The sequence below is a fragment of the Pempheris klunzingeri genome, chromosome 20 (genome assembly GCF_042242105.1).
Source record: "Pempheris klunzingeri isolate RE-2024b chromosome 20, fPemKlu1.hap1, whole genome shotgun sequence".
NCBI classification, from domain to species: Eukaryota; Metazoa; Chordata; class Actinopteri; order Acropomatiformes; family Pempheridae; genus Pempheris; species Pempheris klunzingeri.
The window spans coordinates 3,393,789-3,415,076 of record NC_092031.1 but is presented as its reverse complement, the minus strand read 5'-3'; the positions used below and the strand labels follow the sequence as shown (position 1 = coordinate 3,415,076).

At 42.1% G+C, this 21,288-nt stretch overlaps 1 protein-coding gene across 1 annotated transcript in view; it reads right to left on the bottom strand.

Annotated features, from left to right (window-relative positions):
- Positions 1-2,761: 2,761 nt before the first annotated feature.
- Positions 2,762-21,288, bottom strand: part of skap1 (src kinase associated phosphoprotein 1) — a 31,628-nt gene continuing 13,101 nt past the window's right edge. The window contains exons 5-13 of the mRNA XM_070851845.1: positions 18,171-18,251; positions 17,338-17,421; positions 17,126-17,250; positions 16,265-16,328; positions 14,446-14,646; positions 11,841-11,879; positions 11,605-11,714; positions 3,728-3,830; positions 2,762-3,370 (exon numbers count right to left, since the gene is read on the bottom strand). Of these exons, the coding sequence (XP_070707946.1) occupies positions 3,738-3,830; positions 11,605-11,714; positions 11,841-11,879; positions 14,446-14,646; positions 16,265-16,328; positions 17,126-17,250; positions 17,338-17,421; positions 18,171-18,251 (797 nt within the window). The 3' untranslated portion in view covers positions 2,762-3,370; positions 3,728-3,737. The remainder of the gene's footprint in view (positions 3,371-3,727; positions 3,831-11,604; positions 11,715-11,840; positions 11,880-14,445; positions 14,647-16,264; positions 16,329-17,125; positions 17,251-17,337; positions 17,422-18,170; positions 18,252-21,288) is intronic.

The following is a 21,288-nucleotide window of genomic DNA, read 5'->3' as shown; positions in this document are numbered from 1 at the left end:
TTGAGGGAGGGAAAGAGGGAGGGAGGGTCAGCTGCACACTCACTTAGCCAGTACAACAGATCATGTTATCACAAAAACAAATTACATACGGGGAGCTTTGTTCTGTTCATTGTTTAATTTAAACATTGTGCCGTCATGCATGTTGTGGGTATATTTTTAAAATAGTGCTCATTTAGTTTTAAAATTCACAGCTTTTACACTCAGGTACACTAAATGTTGGCACCTTGACCGTCTCCTCTGCTGTGGGTGATGAGTGGGAACAGCAGAGGGCGCTCAAGCTCACAACAGGAGTCATGCACCTGAAGGTTGAAACATGCATTTAGAATAAAGACCGAAGGGGTTTTTATTATTTTTTTGAGCTTTGAAAACACATTTTAAGGGTATTTCAGTAACACAGCATTTTGTAGCAGATGTGTCCACTTGAATTATAAGTTTGATTCACAGTTTTACAACTCACATGTCCGTAATGTCTTGAAATTGTTCCTACTGGCTGTCTTGACTGTCAGGAGACACAAAAACACCTTTCTGAAGATCAGTTTAACCTGATATGAGACAAATCAACTGGGTATTTTTCAAAGCTACAGTCAATTTAGTGCCTGTTTTTAAAATTTAGTCTGTTTCTGTGCTGATCTGCAGTGAAAGAGCTGGAAATTTTTTTTTTTTTTTAAATTCAATACAGTAAAGACTGACTGTCAAATTCATACAGCTATTGAATATTAGTTTATTAAGTTTATTTAAGTTTATTATGGTTCACTAAAACTAAATCTTTGAGTGAAAACATTTTAGTTAACTGGAAAAAAATACAAACATTTTTTTCTATTTCTATTCTACATTTTACTTTTATATATTATTACAAAACTAAACTAAAATAGAAAAGTATTCAGGAAATGGTTTTAGTCCGTTTGTTGTGAGAGTTGTGCTTGTATTGTAGCACCAATTCTGAACTTCTTAAATCTGCACAGGATAGAAATATCCCCATATAATAATAAAAATATAAATAAATACTGAAGCTAATAAACACTAAACTAAAACTAATCATTTAAATGTAATTAAAAACTACACTGAAAAGAGCAAAACCCACTCCAGAAACTAACTAAACTGAAAACAAAAATTAGAAACTAATGAAAGATACAGAGCTGTAATAACAGACATGTTGTAGTTAAACTGTGAGGATTACTTACATTAAAGTCTCTTCAGGAGGGGATCTCCTCACAGACAGACAGACGGACAGACAGAGGAGGAACAATTATAAGGTTCTGTGCACATACGAGCATGTGAGTATTCGTTTTAAGTCATTTTCTGCTCATTTACAGCCTCACTAAATGTGAAACCCATAAAAATCACTGTTTACTACTGAATCTACTGAATCCTGAGAGCGGAGGCTTAAATCAGGTTGACTTGTTTTGTCTACAGAGAAGAAAAAACTCACTGTTTCGGATCAACATTAAACCAGTTCAATGTTTGGATCGAGGCCAAGCTAACATACAGCGAGTTTACTCCTCTCTGCACATTATGGTAAACCTAAGAACATATTTTAGCCCAACAAAGCACAAATAAATAATCAGTTAAGCCTCTGACATTTTATTTCATTATAATAAATGATCAGAATAAGAATTTGAGAATCAAGCAGTGAATTAAAACTAATGTGCAATAGACTTAAACTCCTTTTTAATGAAGTCATTTCTTTAACATTTTCTGCTGTTTTACTGTTGGTTTTTTTTTAGTGATCATAAAAGTGGAGAGGAATCACACACCAATGTTTACAGACACTAAGCTTTGTCGTCGTCACACTGTTGGTTTTAATGTGAGCATAGTTTTTTTTTAATCACAGCCTACACTGAAATGTTTAGACTTAGACTTTTCTTTATTTAATTGTAGTTCCTGAGGACGTCCTTGATTCCAGTTAGTCTGAAACACGTGTAAACTGACTGCTGCAGCTTCGTGTGGTTCTGATTCATTTAGTTGCTTTTTTTTTTTTTTTTTAAAAAAAGGGACCCAGAGTTTATTGTACGTAGAAATGAGCCTCGTCACAGCCGTGGGATCAAGGATGTGGATTATAGAGTCCTGGGTTATGTTTTCTTTCTACACTGGTAAACTAATCGTTATTTTTTTGCTTTTATAAAGTTTGTTTTTGAAGATGATGTTCAGCAGCAAAGCCTCCCCCCTCTCTTCCTTTGGAGACCTCTATTTTATAACATGGATCTAAAAGGGCAACGCTGGCAACCTGGGTGACGTTTTCCATGTAAATATACAAACTATAATCTAATTTTATTTCAAATAAATAGTTTTTCTTTGTTACTGTGCTACATGTGATTGTTTCTTTCTGTGATGTTTTTACCAAACACACCTTTTAGTTTAAAGACACGATGCTGGAGAGATCCCGCCACCTAGTGGTCGAAAACAAAACTGAGTTTAATAACGACACCAAGCAGTTCAGGCCAGAAGTGTAACTAAAGATTATTTTCATTATCAATTCATCCATCGATTATTTCCTCCATCAGTAAATAAGTTGTTGGGTTTATAAAATGTCAGATAATGTGGAAAATTGTCCATCAGTGTTTCCCCCAGGCCAAAGATGACGTCCTAAAATCTCTTGTTTTGTCCACAACCCAAAGAAATTCAGTTTACTGTCATAGAGAAGAAAGGAAACCAGAAAATATTCACATTTAAGAAGCTGGAATCAGACGAATTTCATTTGTTTTTCTTAAAAAAAAAAAAAGACCAGATGTCCAGATTTAGGATTTCTGTGTGAGACTCCAGATACAAATGTAGATTAAAATAAGATAAATTGTAAATATCATCTTCTAATTTTATAAAATGTGATGAAACAAGAGAAAACAAGTGACAGTAATGTACATACTGTTTTAACCAGTGAGATGATAAATGTCAGTCCACAATCTATCAGTTTGCAATAGGGCTGTAACTAACAATAATTTTAATTATTAAAATGTGTTATTTTTCTGATTTATCATTTAATCATTCATAAAAAAATTTAAAAAGTCAGAAATATTTGCATCCAAATGTAACTTTGCCCACAGTGACATCTTCAAATTACCTTTTTTGGTCCAACTGGCAGACAAAAATTCAAATATATTCAATTTCTAACAACATAAAATCCTCACATTGGAGTAGCTTTTGTTGAGAAATGACTTAATCAATAGATGATCAAAACTGCTGTTGCTTAATTTTCCACCAATTGACTATTTTAGCTCATCAACACTGTAGCCGAGACCTTTACAAATGCGTCACAGCGTACAGGAATAAGTACAACTGCGGCGGATTTACATGATGTAATTTACAGAATAGTTTTTCAAATTGCCAAAAGATTATCTGTCTGTGAAATTCATGGCCCGACGTGTCAGCAGGAGCACTGTAGAGGCAAAGAAAACAAAAAAACAGAAACAGGCTATCAGAGAAACACACATTAATAATTCAGTATTCATTTTAAGCTGTGCCTATCTAACAGTATTAGGGGATCATTTTCTTAAATAGGACAACTGGCGCTGTAATCATGCTTTTGTTACACATATTTATTCTCGCCCATTGCCCATTGCGGCGCTCAGATTACTTTATGCAGTACTTCTTCCAGCCAGCAGATGCCATAAATGGCAGGTCAACGACTGAAAATACCTCAATGGCAATCTGGATGAGTACCAGGGGGACCGTTTCTGTGTATTAGGCCACCGTAATGGTCCATAATGCTGATGATAAGAGAGTGCCTCGGTACCTGTTGGAGCTCAGAGGATGTAGGCAGGGTGCAGGAAGTCCTTGGGGACGATACCCACCGTGCCGTTCAGCTCGCCGACCCACCAGCCGTGAATGTTGTACTCCTGGACCAACAAACAAACAACGGTGAGTCTCCGAGGGGCCAAAGGACGAAGTAAACAAAGCAGGATTAAGCACCAATCTCACATTTTTATTTGATTATACTATTTGTCTCCTATTTTTAACATTAGACGAACCATTCGAATGATTTGAACTGCAATTACGTGTGGCTACTAACACAATAAGGGTAAAAATGCCCTCGTACTGTATAAACTCAACTTTACCATCTAGATCCCGCACGTTAAACAGACACGTGCAGTTTTCTAACAGACACCGGGGGGCTTCAACCTCCAGGTTTTTCCATTTAAAAATGGGAGTAAACGGTAAATGAGACTGTTGAAACAGTGAGTGTCTAAAATAAAACTGCTGAAAAGCCATAACAGCAGCATGCCTGTTTTCCCCAGACTAATTATAGCAAGACTTCATCTCTGTGCTGTGATTAAAAAGGAAAAGAAACAGAATCTGGCTCCTTCATTTATATGCAGAAATCATAAAGCTAATTGTGACTTTAAAAAAAAGTGGAATACCTTTAGGGTTTTTTGACAGCTGGTAAAAAAATAAAAAATAACAAAAATAAGCAGATTCATGTTTTTTAACTTCTGGTGAACATTTATTTTAGACTTAATGATGAAAAAAAGTATTATGCATCCTTCTTAAAACTTTTAAATCAATTAAATAGATGAATTAAAATAAAATTAAGTAATGTCTTGTTGTAAAAACATACTATTATATTAAAAAAGAATTGTGTGTTATTGGTGGATAGTGTCCTACAATAGGAAAATATAATTTAGACTCAAATAAATGTTTAATAACTGTTAAATCAGTTAAATATAATACAGTTTATAATTGTAGTGATTATGAGATTTTACGTTGCATTGAATCGAAAATTAGGTGAAATTTATACACTCCTAACACACAATTTATTGAGTAAACTGTAAAAACTGTCCAATAAAGAGTCAAAACGTGGATATTTAAAAAATTTCCATCATTTAAATCTCAATTTCAGGCCTCTCGCATAAGACTGAAATAACAAAATCACATTTCTTTGAAATGCTTCAAGGATTTTAGGAGCGCGAGTCGCATTAACAACCACATGATCATCTGATCACGGCAGTTGGGCTCTAACTAGATCTGTAGTAGATCAATATTTGGCCAGAGACCAGAGGGGCGTCGAAGCCCAGCAGAGGAGGCACCAGTTGGCCGTCATTTTCCCGCCCTGATGGAAGCGAGAGCGGGGCCACTCATCTGTCCTCTGCTCGCCAGCAGATTGAGAACGGCGGCGTGAACAGTTTGTCTCGGCGCTGAGGAGGAGATGAAACGCTCGACTACACGCAAGCACATAGTTTGGTGTTTGGTGTTCAGATTGGAATCAGACTTCACTTCTTGCTCGTACACGCTTTAGCTGTAAAAACACACACACACACACACACACCCCCTGACGTGATGGACGGCATTTTGTCAAAGGTCCAGCCAATCATCCAGACCCGACACCTCTCTGAAGCCAGAGGAATGAGGCCTGCAGCTAATGAGTGACAGCAAGGATGAATGGATCACTTAGAAAGTGATAAAGCACAAGACTCAAGTGTTCCTACAGCACAAACAGGTACCCACAATAAGCAGATAGTCCATCTGGGCCTCATCGTTTTCCCCTACGAACCTCACCGACAGCTCTGACTGGGATGTTCCAGTGTGCTTGGCTCTCTGACAAACTCTGACTGGCAGTTCAGTGTGTGTTTGAGCTCATAACGCAGGGGAAAGTTGAGTCTGAAATGGGCTTTTTATGCTCCCCGTAAGACTGTAGAGGGAAAAGCCCGGTTGCGGAAAGCTGGCTCTGGTTCCCCATTCGTGATAACGTGAGCTGAGGAGGAGGAAAGGGGAGACAGACGGACTGGGGGGGTGAGAGGGGGGCACTGGAGAGAGGGAGCGAAACAGTTTTTCTCTCCCTTGGGGGCGTCGCAGCACTATTCCACCAACCGTAGTGACAGAGAGTTTTATTTATCTCCGTGGCCCATCTGTGCAGTCGGTCTCAAATTCTCCCCGAGAAAGGTCTTTTGGATTATCAGAGCCGCCATTTTAATACAACTGCTACATCACAGAGTGGGTGCCAATGGCAGCGGAAGTCTGTCAGGCGTGCAGAGTCCATCTTCCTCATACTTGAAATGGGTTCATCCAGAGTACACCTGCTGTAATAGGGACATTCCAAGAGGCGTGGAGAGTAAATTATCCAAATGACAAAAACTATGCTAACTCCTCAATGTCCTCCTCCTTCTGTTTGTTTTCCTCTTTTTGTCTTTTAGGTTGATTTGTTTTCCTGTGATTTTGCATCTTAAGCTGCGAGGTTTTTCAGGCCGAGGGGGGGGGGGGGGGGGCGCAAGTATATTTCGGCTCATTGTGGCACCGCGACTGATTGTACAAGTTTAGTATTCATCTGAAAGGGGAGACGTTCTCTGCGAGACACTCTGGGAGGAGAGAGGAAAAAAATAAAATAAAATCAAGTGTCCCCCGGAGTGGCTGCGTTCTGGGAAATGTCTGGTTTTTATCTCATTAAGTCGATGTACCAGATTACACAGTGTGCCGTCTGGGTGTGTGAGAGGTGACACACATCAGAGCCCGTGTTTGCTGCAACCTGGACGCGGATCAAAAAATCGACTGTGTGTGCTCGAGCCGGAGGGAGGAAGGTGGGGGCCAAACAGCGCCGCGTCGTGGCGGCTGCGGCGCGTTGACTCACTGACCTCCCGGTGACTCCTCCGCCGAGCGAGCGGGGGAATGAGCGTGGGCGGGGCTGGCACTGAGAGTGGGTTGCCATGACAACACCTGCAGTGTACCGGCGCGATCGTTTATTTACCACTCAGGGGGCAGGCTAATGGTGGCATCCTGATAGGCCCATCGCTCACGTTCCCGACCGGAGGACGGATTGACAGCTACCGGAGCCTGAAGCAGGGAGGAAGGTGAGTCGAGGTTGGTTGGATGCGGTGAAGGAAAACGCCGCCATCATGTACCTAAACAAAAACATAGATTTAATATCTTTCTCCTTCCTTTTTGTTTTTTTTGGGGGGGGGTGGGGGTGGGGGGATATTAAATTTGGTGCAGATTCTGACTGAATGTCCTCTTCCTTCCTGTTTTCCCGTCTCATCTCAAACACACACACACACACTCGCAGATGAAACACACACAATCCCAAATGCATACAAACTAGGGGGAGTGCTAATAAGCCTGACACATGAGGCATCTTTCCTCGGCCACCAGCTGACTGAGGCAGGCCTTGGGCGTGATGGAGCGCAGGAAGTCTCTCATTGCCCTGCCGCTGAACCCGCCGCCTGGGTGTTACAATCTCTCCCTCCCTCCCTCCTTCCTCATCTCCAACCCCCTCCCTCCTTTCCTCCTATTGCTCTCTTTCCATCTCTCCTATAGCAGCCTTTCCGCTTGCATCCTCACTGTTTTTTTTTCCCCCCCTGCGTTTCTTTCCCCTTCTGCTCTGCACAGACTCATCAGATACACTGCAGCTCTCTGCAGTTCCTCCATCACTGGTCACTCTAACAAAGAAACATGGTCACCTCCAACAGACAGGAGCCCACAATCTGTAACCCGCTATCAGGTTAGCGAGCTCTCCTCGCTGCTCACACGGGGATACACCACACCACACAAACGACCCGATAACGCCCAAAACTGTGAGCAAAAGTGCTTATTTTGCGGAGCTTACGAGGATTGTGTGCCAAAAGAAATCTTGTCGAAATCCATTCGGAAATATGGACGATAATTCTGCACAACCAGAGATCGAAATGGCTACTTAGTGTCCATTTTTTCCAAGTGGGCTTTTAATTAAATCAGTGAATTGGCTTCAAATTGGAAACATGACAGAGCATGAGAACGTTTGAAAATATCTCAGGGACGATGAGATTTAATAAAAAGAAAACCTACTCGCTCCTTTCTAATGCACGCCTGGGATTACAGATAGCTCCTTAACTTAATAGCAATTTAAAGTGGATTTGTGTATGCCACTGAGTGTCTGTAATGATGGCTGTTTACGCCGCCCCTCATTTATAATAATTAAGCAGAATGGATTGGGGGTGGGTTGCTCGGACGCGGTTCTGGGCTATTGGCTTGGGCTGAATAATGACCTACTGTAGTTGACCGGGGGATGACCGCTGCCTCCTGCATGACCCCAAACCCCAGACTCACCCCCTGCTACTTTGGGTGGTAAATAGGATGTCTTGCCTGTCTATAGCGTCTTGGTGTCTATGGCCACAATAGCAGCCAGGGGTCTTTAAATGGGTGTGTGACAGAGAAAAGGAGAAAGGAGAGGGGGGACAGGGTTCACACAATAGAATAAAGGGATCCACTCTCTTTGTCTCTCTTGCTTGACTTTTCCCATCTGATTGTTGCCCACTTTTCCTTTTCTTCAGCTGCATTCAGTCGGTGTGACCTGCGGGCAGCGGGCCAAACTGGCTTGTTAAACATAGAAGAAGCCTGTTATGACCCTAAAGAAAGGCAATCACAGGTAGCCTGGATAGAGCGCGAGTGGACATTTTAACACAAAATGACGATTAAGGATTTCTTATTTCGACTTTTAACATCATAACCTGTTTTTATACAGAGCTGTAAATCACAGCAAGTAAATCTATAAGACTGTAAATCAGTTTTTGGTGTTTGTATAAGTTGACATTTACTAAAACCGCCCCGCTCCAAGACTCTGCTGGAAACCGCCACAAGGTGTCAGTGGTGTCCATGTTCTCATTGTCTCCAAAAAGCAGCTGCAGCCTAAACACTTTGGCCAAATGTGATGTGACGCTCTGCTTTGGGAGACGCGCCGGATTGGCTGGCCCGTCTCCCTCTCTCTGGGTTTTGGTTGGACAGCGACCGGAGGAGGAGAGGTGAGCGTGGAGATGGAGAGAAGGAGGAAGAGGTGGCAGCAGCGCTTGCCAGAGTTTTAAGGACCCTGGATGGGTTTGTGCCATAAATCTCTTCCCACTCCATCCAGCCGTTCTCCATGAGTGCCTGTGGGAATACAGGAATGTGACAGCTGACCTGTAGAGCCCATGTCTTTTGATTCTGGAGACATAAATTAGAGGGCAAGAATGCAGGACAACCTTATGGTTCAGTGTGGGACATGGCCGACACAGTATACAGGCGTTACACATGTCAGGGCGAAGTGAAACAAATGATCCCGATATTGTAACAACACGTTATAAATCCCATAACAGATCTCTCGCCGCACGTCTTGGGCTATGATTCAGTGAAAATGTGTGAGAAACAACTCAACAATTTAAAATCGAGTTAAAAAAATCTTAGAGTGCGATATTGCAAAAATTGGAGCTCGCCATTATTTGTCATCACACACTAAAATGTCAGCGTAAAGCCATAATGTGCATTAGAAAAATGCAAGCTCTCAGAAATGAAATGCCAGAGCAAAAACTCGAGAGATGGATTTCACGGTGTGTTTCTACCTCATGTATCAGCGCGCTGAGCATCGCCATCCAGCTCTGCGGAAAGCAAGTTAGGCATCGCTGAAACCGGCGGCAGAGGCACACGACGAGATTAATTCTCTTGAACTAATGGGATTCATATGAGTTGTGAGGTTCCTAATTTATTTACTTTGTCAGTGATACACAGATATGCGCACGCACACAGCAACACACAAGGGAGAAAAAACGCACACAAATACAGTAAAAATGCCCCCACTTTACAGTAAGTGAGAGATCAATAATGATGGATGAGGGCCTTTTATACAATCGGCATGTTCTCCTCAGTTCACAGCCATATGACACCACGCCTGTGGCTATCCCATTCTGCACTTCAGCAGTCAATCACATCCCAGCTTTAAAAATAACAGTTTGTTAGCACCATTGATTTAGCACTTAGAGCGTGTCCTTATTACCTTGTAATTATGGTCAGTGTTGACATAACAGCACAGACAACCAGGCCTCCCACCCTCTAACAGAATTTATGGGCCCTGGTTTTATTACGGCCATTTCATGTGTCTAGGTCCCCAGTTAAGCGACAGACTTGAGTTCCAGCCAAGGGCCCGTATTTCACTCATCGAGGTCAGGGTTCTCAGGAATCCCCCGTAAAACTGAACGCCGGCAGGGCCTGCGTGTACACACAGAGGAGGCAGGGAAGCCCTCCCCAAGGGCTCATTAAAATAAATAGCCGATTACAGGCCATAATCCAAATAATGCTATTCATGTGGGAAATGTGATGCTTTTAGGACGCAAAATGGGACACGGGCGGAGTCGTGTCGTCACACAAAACCAAACATTCGGAAGCCGCCCCGGAGATCACCTCTAAATAATTTACAGCCAGAGCCGCGCTTTAAATCCATTAGAGGACAGTTAGAATACTCCCTCGTAGTCTGTCACTATGTTATGACTTCAGCGTACAGCTCGACAAAACAAGAGTAATCTGTGTCATTAAGATTGTGAGATACTACAACCAGGTCTTGCTTCAAACCTGGACTGAGTTTGCTTTTAAGGTCTTCAGCGAGGCAGTAATCTGATCCATACAGTGAAAAGTAATACGCCGGGCAGGGCCGGGGCTGTTTGAGGCGGATCTGCAGCTCAGAGCCAAGTCCCCTTTGTTTCCCCAAGTACGCTGCCTTTGTCATCCTCGTGTGAAAAATGGACATGGCTGTTTTGACATTTTCCCCTATCAACCAGCACACACAGACGGAGAAGGCTGGCATCTCATTAATCTGGCACTGCCAAGAGAGCCTCAATTAAAAGTCCATCTTCTGTGAAGAGCATATTTCACCTGTGCCGTATCTGCTCAACAAAAGGCTCTATTTATGTGTTTGTTTATCTGGCTACACCTACAACCTTGACTTCTTCAATATACAGTAAAAGTGAGAACGTTATTATTTCTGCTTTTAATCCGCCCCAAAATACTACAAACAATTAAAACTCGATATCTCCAGCTGCTGATTAAAGATGCAAGAAATCATGAGGTTGAACCCATCATTTCTAAATCTCTCTCACATAATTACAAAAATAGCTGAAAATACTGTAATTTCTTCCTCCCTCTGATCTTCAGATAATTTAGCCTAAACACAGAACATGATGATTCAATTTCAAACCAACCAATAGCAACAGCCCGGGAACAAGTCTCTGTACGCAGCAGAGAGAAAGTGTCCAAATTACAAGCCATTGATTTCCAGTAGGGTGGCTTTTCAGTGGTAGATACTCTGCATGTAACTACAAGATGGCCATAAAACACGAGGAAATAGATTGAGAGAAAAGAGCTGAGATGCAGGATGGCTTCACCTGCAGTTTATGTCAAACAGAAAGGAAGAGCTGCGCATGGCTGCCTACTCAATTAACCCCTGTGATAGAGGCTCCATAATGAACAACAGCACCATTACGCAGCGCCCGAATGGCACTTCACCCCTAGTGGCCTGGGAAAAAGACAATGCCACTGCTGGTGCGTCGCTGCTGCATTGAGATACAAGTGCTCTCACAGAGAATTGTAGATGTTGGGGATGTCAGCATGCTCAGAAAGTAAATGAGGACAAAGTGATTACTGGAGTTGATGTTGTTTAACCCTTGAATAATTGCACATTTCGCACGCTGGCATCACATTTTACTCGGTTAAAACTATTGTAATTGCTCCGGTAATTGTGTGAACGAGTCAAGGGTGCAATCGGGAAATGGTTCCCATTAGAGATGAATGGCAGAACAGTAACCTCCCATTTCAACTGACTGGGAGACGCGTGTCCAGAAACCAGAGAGATACAGATTCTAAGATTAAATAACCCCGTGGATTATTTCATCTGATGGTACCACTGACCTTGCTAATGATGTAGATGAGATCTCCTCGTTGGAAGGCCAGCTCGTCCGGCTCGTCGGCCCGGCAGTTCCACAAACCCTGGTAGTAGTTAGCGTAATCTGATGACCAAGCTGAGAGCAAATACAGAGCACAAATTTAAATAAAAGAAAATGGCACTGCTCTTTTCCCCACTGTGAACCATCGAGCTGGAAATGGTTCTCATTATTGTTAGTAGAAGAGTGTAATGAGGCTCTGACCTGTTTTGTTCTCACTGCTTTCATCTGGAAATTCCTCGTCTAAACAAACAAAACACAGCAAACACAACAGAATGATATTTGTGACAAAAACATTTATCCATGTCTGACAAAGTTTATTTTTTACCTGGACATCAGGACACAAACATCTTTATTTCATTACTTAACAGGAAAAAAAACATAATAAGAAACACGACCAGCTCTCTGACTCAAGTAAAAATTTGTTAAGAAGGTTTCTATTTGTCTCACACATTAGCGACAAATATGCAGTAATAAAAAGGATAATGATAGAACAAAACAAAATAAATAAAATGGATCATCAGCAAGTCCCTGATGCATCTCCACATGACACTATTTTTCTTTAACCAGACCGAACTCTTCGATGAGGATCCATTTGTTCAAATTTATCAGAGACAGAGGCAGAAAAAGTTTAAAAAAAAAAAAAAAAAGGCTGTCTTTAAGGCATGCGGAGGCGGACGTGTCATTGACTGCGGGGCGTGGCACCCGGTGGTCTGAGAGGTGACACGGTGATATGCCTGCCCTCCGTCTCCCACATCCATCCTTAACAGTAGCAGGCTGACAGCAATGCCACAACCAAGCAACACTATCCACCTTCCAGCACAACCTGCGCCTCTGCTTCCAGGAAGACCAGGAAGGGCGACGCACACACACACACACACGCACACACACGCGCACACACACACACACACTTACCCACATGCATATTTGTGTTCATGTGTACAGTGTGTGTCTGGATGCAGAAAGTTTCTTATGTGCATCTTTCCTGCTGTTTCTTTCTCAAACACACACAATGCTTTCAGGTTGTTGCACATTAGATAAACTAAACAACATTTTCTTTAAAATGCTAAAAGGTATCATTATAAATCAACGCATTTTAGATAATCATGGTTTATGTAATTAAATATGAACATTTCGAGCATTGTTACCAAAAGAGAAAATAAAGGGAGATTTTAATTTTGTTTGCGAAGGGTCCAAACAATTGTTCAGCAATCTTCAACTGCTGTACGGAGGAGCATCTTTCAGTCAAGAGGCCACCGCTATGGGCCAACGGTTTCTATATCAAAGTGATTTAATTTTCCAGTCAATAAAATCAGTCATCAGCACCACAGCCAATACCGCCGTCGCTCTGCAATCTGCCTGCAGCCGAGCCATGTTCGGAGTTTTGCTCCGACAAAACTGAGGGAACTCATCACACAGAAAATGATGCTTCAATCTCACTCTCGCTAGTTTGGCTACTAGACATGCAAGCAGCAACAGTTTTGCAAAATTTTTGTATTTTTCAGATATTTATTGTTCAGCAAAATAATCTTAAACTTGAGCAACAACTCCTGCAAAGTAACCTTAAACATTCATGTGAGCAATGAATGAAGTCAAGTCATTGTAAAGATTACTATACGGTGTTGTGAAAGGAATATTCTTTGAGACTAAACAAGCCACTTTCCTTGTCTTTTGCAACCCGGATCGATGAAAATAACCTAAAAAGCCTGATAATTTAACAGTATCTAATCACTGTGTAGAAGCTGTAAGTGAGCAAAGAGAAGGGGCAGGATGATTGATAAGTGAAGGGGTGAGAAAGTGAACGAAAGAGCCCGTCATTCGATATGCCATCTGTGGTCAGGGTCTGTACCTCTTCCCAGATGGCTTTGAACGCCGGGGTGACAGTCTGAAGACTGATTTCCCTCTCACCAGTGATTTTGGCAAAGGTAATGTACTCACTGAGTGAAACAGAATCTTGATGTATCTTATTTAATAGAAAGAGTGATGGACGACGGCCCTGAGAAGATCAGATCACCCCTTTTGTCCTTCTCTGGATCTTGTAGCCACCCTGACACATGGGACTGTCTCCCCCTCAGTAGGCACACACACACACACACACACACACACACACACACACACACACACACACACACACACACACACAGACAGACAGACACACAGTTCTGGGGTCTTGTAACGTTCTCAATCAAACTCTAATTTCTATTAAAGATGTAACATTAAGAGCTCCAGAACTATTTTAAGCCCCGAGAGATGCAGTTTTTACTCCCTTTCAAATAAATTGCTGTTGCTAGGCAATTTTAGCCAAAACTCTGCTTAGTGGATTGAATTGTAGGCTATTTGTTGCCTGGCAACATTAGCTAATTGGACGTTATATGACAGAGCATTCGGAGCTACACACGGCTCTCGCTGATTTCAACAACATAACTGTTTCTCAACAGATCGCGCTCAGTGAGATGAGGAGGGAAGCCGGTTTCTAGTCAGTGGAAGGAGATTCTTCCCCTCCTGCCCTGTGTGGCTCTGCAGCAGCCGCCTCAGTCCTGACAAGCTTATTAGTGTTGCTTGATTTAAAATGAGTGATTAGTCTGGCTGTTGTGGTGATAGGGAGACACCTGGAAACACAAATTTCACAGCCAGGAGAGATCATCGCAAATATCTCTTGTAGCAGAAATCCCTTAAGGGCTGGAGAGTGTGTGAGGCAGAGCGATTGTCTATTTGTCTGACAGAGTATCATGAGAGTTTGTGTGTGCAGCCTTCCTGTCTATTTCTGCGTGTGAGTGTGAGCTTGTGTGTGTTAACCACATCCTCATACCTGGCAGCACCTCGTAGATATCCTCGTCCTCCTCGTCGACCTCCCCCGTATCCTGCCCACCTACCCGTTTGCCGCCATGAGAGGCCTGGGCGGCGGCACTGGGCCGAGGCGGGGGAGGGCCGGTCACCCCCTCAATGTCATCATAGGTCTCCTCTTCCTCCTCCTCGTCATCGTCGACAGGGATGAAGTTGGAGCTGAGATCTACGAGGGAGGGAGAGAGACGGCGTGATGGGCGGCGTTAGCGTCGAGATGGAGCACAGCGTGGCACAAAAGACACACACATACATTAAAGGGTAAAGTAAGAGAAATGTTCCAAGAGCCCTGACTGCACAACAGGCTAGGACACGTGCCATTTAGTAGCAGTGACAAACACTACAGGCTTGACTTCTGGCAGCTAATAACGAATATTTTCATTATCTGTTAATGTGTTTATAGTCTTTTTGGATTCAGGATGAAAATCAGAGTCAGAAATAGTGAAAAACAGCCCAAAGTGACGTCTTCAAACTGTTTGCTTTGTCTGACTACCAGGTCAGTAAAAAAATAATTCATGCTCGCTGATATAAAACAGAGAACAGCAGCAAATCCTCAAATTAGAGCCAGCACACTTTTATAATTTGGCATTTAAATGATCCCTTATCGATTGCTGTTCGATTAGTCCATTATCAATCCTCTTTTCAGCGTTCGTTTTGGATCCAGCTCTTTACTCACACTGCATGTCAGCGCCTTTCTCTCACATCCTCCCCATCTTTACTTTACATCTTATATGACATCTGTTAAAACACATGCCATATAATTGCTCTTTTTCTTATTTCTATCTCTACCACGATAAAATAAAAGCAAAATTCCAAAAATTATCTTTTTTTTTTTTTTTTTTATATATCTGAATTTCCATAAAGTTCTTGAAAAAGTTACCACAAAAATGAAAAATACACGGTGAAAAACAAAGTCAATCTTGTTCTCTGGTTAATTCAGGAGGTGAGGGGGGCAAATAATCATCTACATGTTCTGGATCAGACTGCATTTCGTAGTAAAACTGGGCTGGAAGGAAGTAAGACAAACTGCAGAGTGTCTGTTACTTCCCGCAAATCAGTGGCCCGGCCCGAGCCCATTTTAGAGTAGACTAGGCACAAGTGCTCGCTCAGATGGAGGAGCCGTCTCATTGCAGGCGACTGGCCACTGCAACACAGGGTATCAGGTCCTCTGACGTACACCAGTGGCCAAGCAGAAATCAATGTCACTGGAGGATAACCAGAACATCTACCAATCAATTTCCTGTAAGTTGGAATTCGGTAGGAGGGCTAGGGGAGGAGTGGTTGGGGGGGGTGGAGGAGGACCGGAGCTACATGATGGTGCACATGACATGGTGGGTGACATGTGGAATGAGGAGATTCAGGACTTGTGTGTTCGGGCTGTGCAGTTAGTGATGGATCGGGTGGTTTTTGTCTGAGTCAGAGAGATGATGAAGGGCTCCCTTTCATTTCTGACCTTTCTGCCCCTCGGAAACACAAGCAAACTTTAGCAGAGGATTCAGAAAAAAAAGAAGGTTGGAAGGTCTATACTGCTTTAACTGTATTTTTCAATTAACCTATGTGGCTTTTAAAAAGTCAGCTCAAGTCAATTTTATTTATATAGCCCAATCTCAATTTGTCTGTACAATCTGAACATATGACATCCTCTGTCCTTAAACCCTTCAAATTAAAAAACAAAAAAAACAGGAGAAACCTTAGGAGGAGCGACGAGGCCGGGAAAACTCTTCCGATAAAACCACACATGCAATAGGAACCGGAAAACACGACAGTATGAAGAGATGCTGTCTTACCTCTAAGTACAAAATTGATTTGGTCCACCCATTCTCTGGCCTCTTGAGGACTGCTGGCAGTGAACTGGAGGGAAAGAGTGGCAGTAATCCCACAATTATCACCACATCCACGGGTGCATTGATACGGAAATAAAAGAGCTGACTGTTAATCATTGAGGCACACACCGACGCATCTAATAAGGAAGAAAAAGAGCAAATAGAAACCGCTTCCTGAAACAGCTATGAAATTATCAGATAATCTCTAAAATATTGAATTAAGACGAATAAATTCTGTGTGAGAGGAAGAAAACAGTGTTATACTCTGGCAGTGTGACTGATAATGTGTAATATGCAAGTAAAATGGTCTCCAAATGGATTCAGATTAACAGATATTGGATTTTTAATATTGATATCAGGTAAGTTAGTTAGATAACAATATATTGCCAATACTTTCAACATAATCATCAGTATATGGCTCCAAGCAACTATTATTTAGATTATTCAGTATCATTTCAATCATTTGGTGATAAATTACTACAAAATGACACAAAACAACCCAAAAAAAAAAAATCACAATTTCCTGAATCTACTTGTTATCGTACACATTCACAAGTCTAACCAGTGAACGAACCACCACATAATTCTTTTAAAGAATTGTGACCAAGTCAAGGACAATTTAAAGTAGAAAAATAAACTTCAGAGCTCGTTTTAACATGGCCTCAAACACATCTTACACAGAAAGACGTATTAGTTGGATTGTAATTTAGATTTCAGATATTTCCGTTAGAGAAGGACACGACCAAACCCTCAAAAAGTCTTCATTTCATTCCAAACTATACGCCTTTACTTGAATTTCCTGCCACATGTGGTGGTAACACAGACCTGGAAAGCCCGCCGTCCGGGGGCAAAGAGCTCAAAGCAGGCATTTTTTTTGGAGTCCTTTCTTAGGTTGGGCACCAGCTGCACATTGTAGTCGTTGATGTAAAAAGAGCCCTTCTGCTGTTTATCTGTAGGCAGGAGCACACGTGGTCGGATGTTATCCGGTTCAAGTCATGCACGTGGAATATTTCTGTTTGTTGGCATTTCAAACAAACCTTTGTCACTCCCAAAGTAGTAGAATATGGAATTATTCAGAACACACCATCTCTTTTGCCACTCTGAGCCAAAGAAGCTGTGATCTACAGACAGAGAATCAAAAAAGAAATAGATAAATAAAATAAAATGGTCCCTTTGTAGTCAACACCACGACTGTGAGATATGACCAGATACTGATTATAGAAAAACATCTATTTCATATTATCGTTTATTTCCTTCTGTCACAAAAATCACACATTTCACAGCAATATTTTTTGTAATATGGACGACACTTTGTGTTCCTCAGCACAGAATAGATGCAGGCAGGAAATCTGCATAAAGGGCAAGACAGAACAGGGTGATTCTGAACAGGAGGAGGACTCCCACCAGCCAAGACAAAACCAGGAGCTCGTGCATAAAAGAGGGGCTACGTCTGTCGCATGGAAGCGGTTTGGGTCCGTCATGGACCAGAAGAGGGCCGTGCTTTACAAATTATGCTGCAGACCGTTCCCCGCAACAGACTCAAAGGTGTTTTCTATTTCCCTTTTTATATTTTACACATTAATACGTTAGATTTTGTTGCATAGTTAATTGGAAATTTGCACAAAAGGTGCTAAATAAAAGGAGAAATTCAATCAAATCTCTATATTTCAAAATGTAATAAGAAACAGGCCTTCCTGTGTCATTTTATATAAATTATATAACGATATGTATTGTTATCTGGAAATAAAATGGCTCGTATTGGGACACCAGGTTTTGGTCATATGGCACAGCCCTGGTTAGCACCAGCCGTCTAGTAATAAAGCAAACTAAGGAATAAAAACAAACTCAAGGTTTCTATATGCTGCTGTACCTCTTCGTTTCTTCTCCAAGTAGCCTTGTTTCAAGATGTTGATGAGGTCCTGGGCAGCCACAGGGGGGATGTCACCAAAGTCTGTTAACAGAAACAGTTAATTTGTGTATAAATGTAGATGATCACAATTCCCCAGAGCCCAAAGTGACTTCTTCTGATGTCTTGTTTTGTCAGACCAACAGTCAAAACCCCCAAAGATACTCAATTTATAATAATATAAAAGACAGAAAAGCAGGAAATCCTCACATTTGAGAAGCTAGAACCAGAGAAAGTTCATCGATTCATCCACTGATTGTTTCAGCACTAATAAGCTGCACTTAAAATGTTCTTCATTTCCCAGACCAACACACCCACACACAAACACACACCATGAATATAAAGTCTCCAGCCGTGTGGATCAAATAGATCCCTGCTAGGCTTTAGGAAACCGGGATCAATACATTTACAGTGCTGCTGAGCACTGCAGTCCATTCATCTGCTCACATTGCACTTTTAATGGGAGCAACCTTCCTGCGGAAATTCAAACAACTCTCTTCAATTTGCAAAGTCAAATTTTAAACATGATAGGTCAATGGCACAACTTAAGAGGCTTTACTTAATTAGTGCAGTTGTTCGGCAAGCACAACACAATGCAGTCCACGTTGTATTTTGCCTACTGTGCGTTTTGGAGAGTAGTAGTAGTTAAAGAGAGGAACAACACACTGAATTACTTCTTATTTTAACACTGCACACATACTCACATAGACTCTCATATATACACACACACACTTCTTTCATTAATATGATGTTAATATGATATTTGTTCCAACAATAGCTTGTATCTGTATGCTTAGATTTGAAACTTCAGTTCCCTAACCGTGACAAAATTGGCAAGACTCCTGGGTTCATTTCGTATGGCAGCTGCCTCATTAAGTATAAACAGCAGAGCAGTGGCTGACCGTAGCCACACACAGCTATCAATCCTGATAAACGCCAGTGGAAAAACAGAGTCATACAGGAACTTTTATACCTCTTCAGTGGCAGTAACCACAACACATGGGCCTGCTGATTACTCTGCTGTATTCTGAGCTTAACAAGATATTTAGAGCCTATGAACAGTAACATTAAGCACAATAAACAGCCGGGCTACGGCTGTGCACCACAGAAACACACACCGTAACTCCCTTAAAGCCTTGAATGTGCTTCTACTGATTGTCAAACGTCCCCCATCTCCCAGTGGAGAAACGTGGAGTCTGACAGTAGTGGCTCATGGCTGGTTAGATCTCCATGTCGCTGTCCATGCTACTCTGAGCAGTGGTCAGTCTTCCCACTCGTCCACTGACCCTCACACACTACGTAGCTCTCTCCTCTGTTACATTTTATAGATATGCTGGGAAAGCAGAATTAGAGGGTGTAGTTGCCCTTAATGATTGCTTTGTTTGGCATTTTCACCTTAATGAGACCGGAAACGCTATACAGTAGTTGTGGTTTTCTGCTTAACGACTGGACCACCGGGATGTTTTAACCAGCTGTTCCATGTTTAAGTTAGTTTTGAAGTTCTAACGAGAAATTGGCTTATTTGACCTGTTTTCTAACCTTTAGTCATTAGAGGGGAACTTGTAAAATTGACCCCGGGTCGGCCTCAAGAGTCGTCTTCCGCCCTATGCTTCAACAGGAGTACCTGGCTTTTCCATGTGTCAGAAACAAAGCTCAGCTTCCTCCGACTTCATTAGTCAACAGGCATTAGCCTTACAGGGGGAAAAGGCAAATGGAGAGCAGGAACCGCCTTTTTAGCCTGAAACATAGGAACAATTTAAAAGACCATTTACACTAGTCAGTGTGACACCCCATTCAGACCTCTGATGACAAGGGGAATGCCTGGAGTCCATCCCTCTCAGAAAGGACTTGTTTAACTGCTGGGAAAAACCAAACATGTCATCCCACAACTGGGTCCTCTGGTTTAAACAAAGAGCATCCCCCTGCATTAGACAAACAGGAAGCTCTTTCTCATTCATAAAAATCAGCAACATGAAAAAACCCTCCAAGTTGAAAGCCCCCTCCAGGTCCGCGACGCCTTCTGTGATAGATTTGAATCTATTCTCAGTGAGTTTTGTCTGAATAACAAAACTTAAAGAGCAAAATAAAGCTGATATCGTTTTTTTTTTTTTTTGCTTAGCAAAGATTCTAACAATCCTGCCTGTGATCCAATAACCCCGCACCGCCTCAGCTCGTGGGCCTGACGGATGAGCGGGTCACTCCAGAGCAGAGCCCCAGACACCTCACGGCACTAACACACTCACATATCATCAGCCTGCCTTTGTGGATGGACTGACCAGTGACACTATAAATACAGAGGTGCTAAGGACTGTTTTGTCAAAGAGAACCTGATTCAGTACATCATAACAAACAGCGGTCATTATGCTCCCCCACCTCATCTATCCGCCGGCAGCCCGTCCATTTTTTTTCTGGGCCTGCTTCCCTGTTGCGGCCCACTTCTAATCCCCTCATCCGTCTGCTTCCTTCGCTCTTCATTTATCTCAAAGGTCGAGCCCGGCTAATAGATGAGGAGGTACAAAATCAACATGGGATCACTCTGATCTGCTTGAGTCAATAAACATTACACATTCATGCGTGCTTAACACTTTAACGCCGGGTGACCCGACCTCACTTGACTGTCCTCGTTTGTACAAATATCAAACGCGGACACAACAGAGCGGATGCAAACACGGACGTTTTGAGAAAATGGAAATATGGACGCAATAGTTCTACATTCTTCCACAGGGTAGCAGCAGCACAACCTAAAAGCAGTTCACTGCTTAGTGCTGCTTGATCCCACCCTAAACCGGAGAAGAATCCGATTGGTCGTGAGTTAACAATGCCTCCTTTATTACATAGAATTACACGCCAACACCTCTTTGGGATCCGTGGAATTTTAAGTGGATATTCAGAGGTAATGTTATTTGAAAATGTGTAATTTAGGGCGTTAAAAAACCCCAACAACCATCATGGTGTTTGAGTTTTGAGCAGGCACAGAGAGACACATTAATGCATCTAATTAAGGCCTCATCAAAATCGCAGACAGACGGCACTCTTTCATAAAAATCATAAATTGCGTTATCAATTATTCAGGGAAATGCCA